At 30.6% G+C, this 9,470-nt stretch overlaps 1 protein-coding gene across 1 annotated transcript; it reads right to left on the bottom strand.

Annotated features, from left to right (window-relative positions):
• Positions 1-4,269: 4,269 nt before the first annotated feature.
• On the bottom strand, positions 4,270-8,874 carry LOC118049381 (phenolic glucoside malonyltransferase 1). The gene is made up of 2 exons (XM_035059375.1): positions 8,780-8,874; positions 4,270-5,617 (listed from the first exon to the last, which is right to left on the bottom strand). Exons 1-2 carry the CDS (start codon positions 8,872-8,874, stop codon positions 4,270-4,272), a joined length of 1,443 nt encoding a protein of 480 aa, XP_034915266.1.
• Positions 8,875-9,470: the final 596 nt, after the last annotated feature.

The raw sequence follows: 9,470 nt of genomic DNA, 5'->3' as shown, positions 1-9,470 counted from the left end.
AAAATAGTCCTCCCTTAAGTTGATAATTTACATTTAAGTACTTCAATAACTATTTTCCTAAAAAGGAGAAATATATTTGCATTAAATCTTCAAGATTTGATTTAAAGGAGCTAAATTGCTGAAATAAAAACTATGACACTAGTTTAGATGCTTCGAAACATAATTTAGACATGTTCATTCACGAAACCTGTTTGCTGGCAGAATCCAGCTGTCATTTTTTAAAATTAATATCTCCCTCATATGACATCATTTTTTGCTGAAATGTGGAGTGTTGATAGGTCTTTAATTCAGGAATCCAACCAAATTGAGTTTGCATTAAGTGGACTTTTGTAACTCTAGATATTGAATTTTGAATGACCAAAGGTCAACATTGGTAGAATGCAAGATTTGACTTTGAAGGATGTGATTTCCATGATCTTTTTCTTTTTATTTTTCTTGCATTAAATTTCCAGAAAGGTATGGATATTAGCTTTTTAGTATCACTGGAATCACCTCATTTCGACCTCTAGAACTCACGCTCCACACAAAACATCAACTAAACGTCAAATCTGCCAATTACCTTCAATTTACTCCTTTTTGCATCTATCATCCAAAAGTGCCTTCAAAACATAAAATAAAGAATATCAAGGCATTTTATATATATAACATGGGCAAAACACTAGTTAAATGTGGGTGAAATTATCAAATAATATGGTTACATCACATATACTTGTTGATATCTCATGGATTATGGTTGGAAATTATATGAAAAAAAAAATAATGTTTGATGAAAAGATGGGCAAAGTTGCCAAAGTTGAAAGAAAAAAAAGAATAAAAAAGAGAAAAGAATAGAAAAGAAAAGTGTTCCTTTGTGTTCTTAAGATTTTATGTTGGTGGAGCTTGAACTCAAATGAAGTTAAATATTGGTGCTTAAAGATGGAAAATTTATGTGCTTTAATGGGGTATCTTGTTTAAAAAAAATCATTCTTTTTTAGAATGCTCTACTTCCTTTGGTTTTAGCCTTTTCTTTTCCTTTCTTTTGCCTCACCTTAACCTTAGCCTCATTTCAACGAAAAAGTAAGACCTTTTGATTCATTCATTACTTGCAAAGATAAGATTGAAGAGCAAACTTATGATAGAACATATTCATTGATTGAATTTGAGAGATTTAAATACATAAGCCCCAAACACGTGAGTGTTGGAGTGCATATCAATGAGAGGACCTATCACTTCAGTATGTCATAGATTTCATTTAAATCTCAATGATTAATTGAGTTTTGAAGTTGCATGTAAATAAATTCATGAAAATTTTTCTTTATCCTTCTTGATTGTATTCTTGTTTATAATGCTTGTACTCTTGGACATTGATGAGATATTAAGAGATTAGTCATAGTTATTTTACTTATTTGATTTTAGTTTGATTTTATCTATCCTTTTTCGAGGACGAGCAAGAGTTAAGTGTGGGAGTATTTTATGCAACTATATTATTTGATAATGTTACCCACATTTACCAAGTATTTTGCATATGTTTTATATATAAAATGTCTTGATATTCTTTGTTTTATGTTTTGAAGGAATTTTTGGATGTAAGATTCAAAAAGAAGTGAATTGAAGATAATTAACATATTTGACCTTCGATCGATATTTTGTGCAGAGTATGAGCTCTAGAAGTCGAAACGAAGTGATTCCAGTGGCATTATAGAGATAACATTCATACCTTTGTGTATATATATGGCAAGAAAAATAAAGAAGAGAAAGAGTATGGATATTTCAACCTTCAAAGACAAATCTCGCATTCTGCAGTGTTGACCTTTGACCATTTCATCTTGAATATCTTAAGCTAGAGAAATCCATTTGATGCAAACTCAATTTTGTTGAATTCCTAACTTGAAGACCTATCATCATACCATGGTAATGTCCTAGGAAAATAGTTATCGAACTACTTAAATGCAAATTCTCTATTTAGGAAAGGACTTTTTTTGTAGAAAAGGGATTAAGGTTTCCTAGGATATAAAAAGAAAGAGACAAAGGAAAGGGGAACAGCCAGCCAAGAGAAAAAAAATGCACCTTCCTTTAAAAAATCCAAAATCATGCATTCTTCTTTATTTTTTATTAGTTGTTCTATAGACATGCAAGCCTAAATTTTTTTTCTTGGTTGCAATAACACATAAACCTTTAGATTTCAAAAACTATGAGATTTATTTTACCTTTTCTTTTCAGTTTATATGAAGAATGAATATGTTTGTTCTCCTATGCTTATTTTCTATGATTGATTATTTTAATTTCTAGAGCGGACTTTAAATTATTATTGTAAACAATCTATTGCTAAGTTTGCTATCAAAACCAGAGTTGTGGTATATAAACTTGTGAAGCAACCGAGATTAATAATTATGGTGAATCCAGATTAGTAATCTCAGGAAGAACATTCAAACAAATTAAACATGAACTGCGGACAGTTATATTGTCTAGATTAATCAATTTATCTAGTTCTTAAGGCTGCCATTGAATTAAATTACTAATGCGGACACCATAATTGTTTGATAATTAGGGTTAGTTATACGACGACTCTATTAACTAACCAATGTTAAGAAAAGATAAAGATTTAGAATATAAATTGATGTTTCATTTCAATAATCGATTTTCATTTTCATAAGTGGATGTTTACTTGAAATCAAGGTTTGTTCTCTTGATAATTTTTTGATTTATTTAATTTAACATAATTGTTTTATTCTGCTATAGCCTAAATAATCTTAATTCCCCTCCAATTGCATATCGTATAGCATAAAAATCTGAACTAAACCCTTCTCGTGGGATCGACGTACGCCTTGCTTGCTCTATACTATCTTGCTATTTAAGCTAGGGTAATTAATTTATGTGACTACAATATTGCAACATATATCGGTGGATTGCTTCCTTTTATTAACAACAAAGCACTTGGTAAGAGCTTTTTTTATTTTCTAAGTATTTTTCTTAAAATGTTAGTGATTATTTGTGACAATGTTTAAGTAATAATTTATTTTGCAGGCTACAAAACTTGTGTATGAGCAAAATCTAATAGAGTTATAAACATGTTGAAACACATATACGGAATAGGGATAGAAAGAAATGGGTGCAGTAGTTTATGGACAACCAAGTCAAGACATTTGTTATAAGTAAATTTTGAAACCTTTTAAATATTTTTTTGACTAATGTTTTTTTTTTTTTTTTTTTATGGAATGGAGATAAAAAGAAAGGAGTGCAGTAGTTTATGAACAACCAAGCCAAGACATTTGTTGTAAGTAAATTTTGAAACATTTTAAATATTTTTTTGACTAATGTTTTTTTATCGACAACATTGACTTCTTCTTTTTTGTAAGAATAATATAATGTCATCATATGTGCCGAACATAGAAAGGTCTCTTCAACTCATCCAGAATATAATCTAGAGTTATGGTTGAAAGATTGAACAATTGGTAGAGCAATAAGATATAGGATTATGGTATCACTATGACTATGTATGATTCGGGATATGAGGTTAGGATGTAGGGTCTCGACAACAAGCACCCTATAATTCAGCTCAAGATAGCAATCACAAGCCATTCAAGAGTTGGTGCAAAAATAAGTTATTGGGGTGATGGTCGATCTAAAGGCCGAACTAGAGGTGCAATATGAATAACGAAGTAGGTAGCAATTGTAAGAGTTGATGACATATATGTTTATTCTCCCCTTTATAGACCTCTAATAGCTCCAATTTCTTTTTAATGTATAAAGATTTTTGTAATTGATCTTTTATAGTTAAATTTATAATATAAAATATGTTCTTCGATTTAATTTTGTTGTTTAATATCCAATTATTTGATCCAAATAATCATGTATTTAAAAACATTACTAAAATACTAGTAGAATCACTGATAAATATAAAAATCATATCGGTGAATCCATAGCAATATATACATTGTTTATGTATAATGGTAGAATTTATGGAAAAATTAAATCTACTTGAGAGAATTTATAAAAAGTTATTATAAACGTAGCTTTAGCAAAAGATAATCAAAATATCACAAGCACAAGCAAATAGCATTACATAAATAACTCCAAAACTCCAAGAAATTAAAGCACAACATACATAAAAAAACAAAAAAAAAAAACAGGTAGAGGCGTGTCTTAGAGAGGCACAAGATTACAGTTTCCATTCGAAGGCCACTGGCAAATAGAGAACCGAATAGTTTCATCTCATGCTCCTTCAAGACTAAACCAACTTCAACTCCACCGCTTACGTCTTTGCTCTCCATAATAGAAAAGGCATCCACTCTATCTATGGTCGTAACCTCCACATTGCTTGGCTTCCCCATACATCCCAAATCGGTTTGTCCCAGAAGCTCGAACCTGTCGAATATCTGGTTCCCAGTCATTGTATGGTAACCTCTCCTTTGCTCCCTCAAAAACTGATCTATTCTCTAATCCTTTTATCATCTCAGCAAGCCTCTTCGCAACATACGCAACCCCATTCTCTTTCATTAGATCTTCTCCTTCCACAACCACATCAAAGGAGCTAACACAATTACCAATATAATTCTTAGGTAATGGAGGGTTTAAACGGGGTCTACAGTCTACCGTAATCAACATTTTAATCTTATCATTGCTATTTAAGCCTTTTGCTTGAAGCATGCAAACCAACGTATATGCATATACAAGCACATAAGTCGACAAAAATATTGGCTTTGTTTGATTTGTTTCCTCTTTGGATCCAAAATTATCCAGTTGAGACTTTACCATTTCCCTAAGCTGCTGTATATCTTCACGAGAAAGTTCGAACGTTGTTCTTACCAGGTTTGGTGGAGTTTCTGGAAATGGAAAAGGCTTCAAACTTCGAGTATTGTCATCGGAACCTGGAAGTTTTACTCCCAGCCAGAAATTCAAGTACCACATGTCTAGCCCTTCAGGATCCTGAACAACTGTTCGATTGAAAAACGGGGTTAGTTCTTCCGGTAACAAGCTAGGGGTTTCCATTTTTTCATCGACTAACTGTCTGCAAATGCGAGCCCATGCATTCATGAAAAATGATAAGCTCAAGCCATCAAGAACAGCATGGTTAATGGTGTGGCCGATGCAAAAACCTTTATTTGGAAATAAAGTGATCTGAATAGCAAGTGTAGATGCTATAGTATCAGATATTGATACATTTGACACATAAGGATGTGACTCAATAGCATCATGTACTTCACTACAGAGATGGTCAAAGTCTGCACTGGACTCGGCAACTGTAAGTTTAATACCATCATCTGGAGTATTGAACGTAATGATGGGTTTGATGGAATTTGGAGGCCATGTGAGGTTACCGGCAAGAGGACGGAAGTGGGAAAGAGTTAAAGAGAGTGAGTGCTTGACCTTGGGAAGAATTACCAGGTTAAAGAAAGTAGGGGTTAACTCGGTGAGTTTATAGAAAAAGATGCCTTGAACTGGAGGGAATTTGAGGTCGAAGATATCAGAGAAGATGAGAGGCAGAGATAGTTCGGTGCTTGACTCGGGTGAGGTAGAGGACGGACTGGCATGGCAGATCTCGAGTACATTTACTGGCTTGGTTGATGCCACGACACTTAACAAAGGAGAGATGGACGTAGAGAGAGAACAGAACAAGTTTGGAAATCGAATATCTTCTCTGAAGAGAATGGTTAATTTATAACATAAAGAAATCCTTATGAAATAAAGTACCTTTCATTTTTTAAAGAGGAAAATCAATAGATAAAGTTGAAGTTATGTATTTATGATTTTGTAAAGCATTTTATCCACAGGAATTGCATAATAAATAAATAAATAAAAACAAAAAGGTTGCTACATAAATAAGAAAATTAGTTCTGGAGGCGCCAGAAGATATCATTAGTGAATTTAGTTGGGTTTTTTTTTTTCTTTTTGGAAAGTTAACTATCATTCAGATATGGACAATTCATAATTGCTTGAATTAAGAAGAAGAAGAAGATATAACCCTAAAAGGTTGGCATGATGGTGAAGGTTGCCTTCTTTTCTTGATATTATGGTAAAGAATATTTTTTTTTTAAATGTTTTTTTTAAATATATTAAAATTAAGATTTTTATTTTAAAATTTTTTTTCTTAAAAATATTTTAATCTCTTTGAATATTTATATGCAATTTTTTTTGAACAATTATGTATATTGGTTTCATATAAATAAAAATTTATAAAAAATACCATAAAAGCTCCAATTTTATTTTTTAAAAATGCAATCAGATGATTTTTTTTTAATATCGTTATAATTATTTATTTAAATAGGATTCCACTGGTATTTGAAACTTGAAAGAAGTTTTCTAGTGTCAGAAATGACTGTAAATTTCTAGCTTATTTACCTTACTAAGAAAGCGTGATTAGTGATAAATTTGTTTCTTTACATAACAACCAAATAAGCTACCGCTAGGCTATGTTTGCTCGTAAAGGAGTCAACTTTAATATAAAATATAAGTACTCAAAATTAGAAAAGCCAGCATCATTAATTATAAAGATGTATTTTTCCTGTATTTGTGTGATTTTTGCTGTTATAATTTCACAAAATAAATTTTAAAAAATTAGTTTTAGCTTTGAATAATTGGATTAAAATATATATTCAGATAAAACTATGATTAAGATTGTTGTTAAATAAAAAATTGTTCCAACATGCTTCATTAATTTTTTTTTCAAAAGTAATGTTGCTAGTAAAATATCTAAAAATATATATATTAATTTATTATTTTTTACTTATATTACTGTGCATTACATTGTTAATACAATAATAAATACAACAATGCGAGATTAAAAAATTAGTTTTAATGTTACGTCAAACTGTCAACTCTTTATTTCACCTAATATATGTTTGTCTTCAATGAACACAAGTTCATAATAAACATTAGATTATTAATACAATAATAAATACAACAATGCATGCGAAATTAAAAAATTAGTTTTACTGTTACGTCAAACTGTCAACTCTTCACCTAATATATTTTTGACTTCAGAGAACACAAGTTCATAATAAACATTAGATTATTAATACAATAATAAATACAACAATGCGAGATTAAAAAATTAGTTTTACTGTTACGTCAAACTGTCAACTCTTTACTTCACCTAATGTATGTTTGTTTTTAGAGAACACAGAAATTATGGTTTGTTTTGCTTGACATGGAGTTACTGTTAACGTCTTCGACAAATTCTCTACACAAGCTTTATGGCCTGACTACCATTTGGGATCTGTGGGGAAGAAGAAAAGAAATGAGAGAAAGTTGAAGAGATTTGTTTTAATTTTATTATAGTAATTTGTTTTAAATCTGAGAGAAGGAAGGAAAGATAGAAAGTCCAGGAGAATTATTATTTTTTAGGTTGACGATGATGTTTAAACTAGTTTTTATATATCTTTTGATTAATTTAATAAATTTTAAAATTAATAATAATATAAATTTTTAATAATTCTAAAATTTATAATAAATTTTAAATAGCGCACTCCAGAGCTGTAACCTTTAGGATTAGAATTATTTTAATTTGATAGAGTTGCTAACGAAGATTAAATTCATGACACAACATAATTAATTTACAGGCGAGCCTATAATTTATAGGATACTACAACGATATAAAGTTTCTCCACTTTTAATTTGTACTTAGAGTCATAGTTCTGAAATTTGATTTGGTTTAATGGGTCGATTTAAGATTTAATTGATTCAAGATTGAAATTAGATTGAATTAAAAAAATAAGAAAAAAAAATCAATGATTCGATTGACCTGGTAAAACCCGATTGCAATCTATTAATTTTTATGGTTTTTTTTTATTAAAATAATATTATTTTAAATTTTTTTAAAAAAATTAACTCACAACCTGAAATTCAGGTTTTAAATCGGCCTGCTATTAAACCGGATCTAAAAAAATATATGTATTACCGGTCATTAATTATTTTGTGAGCAAGACAATCTTTTTCGCGAAAGTTGATCAATCCATGCTTTTTTAAACCAATCCGTCGCAATCATTATTAATGTTACTTTTGACTTTGCAGCCCCTCAAATCCACGGACTTTAAATGTGGCTGGCGTTAAGTTTAGGCGTTTCGGATCCGGTAAAATATGAGAATCAAAAAGTCTTGGGACTGACATTTTGAGTCTGTTACCGTGCAAATAACACATAAAGTTTATTAAATAATAATTATATCTAAAAACACAACGTATGGTTGCACATAAAATATAAAATTTATTGAATAATAATTAAAAAATAATAATACAAGGCTCTACTTATTAAAATTTCCATAAAAAAAAAAATTAATTTATATAAATTTTTTTAAAAAAAAAACATAGATTAATCATACCTACCTCTCTAAGAATTAAATACACTCAAAATCTCTTTTAAAAATAATCATAATTTAATTAAAATATAAACCAAAAATTTATTTTAAAAAATATAAACAAATAATAAATTATTTTAAAAAAACTTAAAAAATTAATACACACGCGCGCGCGCACACACACACACACACATATATATATATATATATATATATATAATAACTAGGTCAAGCGCTTGTTGACCTAGTAAGCCAGACACTTTGATCTAACAAACATGTTAGACCCACATTACTTCGGATTTGACAGGCTGTCAAGTCCAATCACTTTGGATGTGTTTGGTGCCAAGTCAAATCATCGTGGGTATGGTAAAATATTAGACCTATGTTATTTGGGTTTGGCAATTATGTCATACCCAAACGACTTGGGTCTAGCAACTATACTAGGTCTTCTTGTTTTTTTACAGTGTGCATCATACTTTTTATGATGAGAGAGGGAGAGAGGGAAAAACCCTGGTATGAGCTCCTCCGTAGGTTGCCTTAGCACACGCGCATTGCCACTATGTTTGGGGTGGCGAGGCGCATCGAACGTTGTCTCGTAAGGCATCGCTCATTTTGTTTTGGAGCAACACGCGCCACTCGAATGGTGCGGTCGGCGCCCACCCGCTGGCGCATACTCAGCACACGTTAGTCGTTTATGAATATAAATAATAATTTATATACACATAAATACGTAATTACCCTTGACCTCACATGATATTTACAATAAAATATACGAAAACAATGAAAACACCCCTACATGCAACCTTGTTTTTGTTGAAATCCAAGGGTAATTTCATATTTTACTTGTTTCAGTTAAAGGAAAAGATGAAGAAGCCCCTCAACAGATGCATATCCCCCCCCCCTCAAGGACATGGTTGTATCTTAACTATTTATTTTTTGAAAAAAAAGAGAAAAGAAGCCCTCAACCCAAAGGTTAAAAATTTATACCGTGAAAGACAAATCAGTATCTATACTTTTTTCCTCAATCATTCTTTTAATGTCAAATATATCTCGTGAAAAAGATATCATACCCCCAACTGCATGCTTAAAAGGTTTCTCTAGTAATGATAATTTTGTCATTACACTACTCCAATACACAATAATCTGTGTCTAGGCAAATAGTGAAATGAACACTTAGCTCTTTTAGTTTTTGTTATAATT

Source organism: Populus alba, chromosome 4 (assembly GCF_005239225.2).
Source record: "Populus alba chromosome 4, ASM523922v2, whole genome shotgun sequence".
In the NCBI taxonomy this organism is placed as follows: domain Eukaryota; kingdom Viridiplantae; phylum Streptophyta; class Magnoliopsida; order Malpighiales; family Salicaceae; genus Populus; species Populus alba.
Note: the sequence above shows the minus strand (reverse complement) of the source record. Positions and strands in the feature narration are given on the sequence as shown.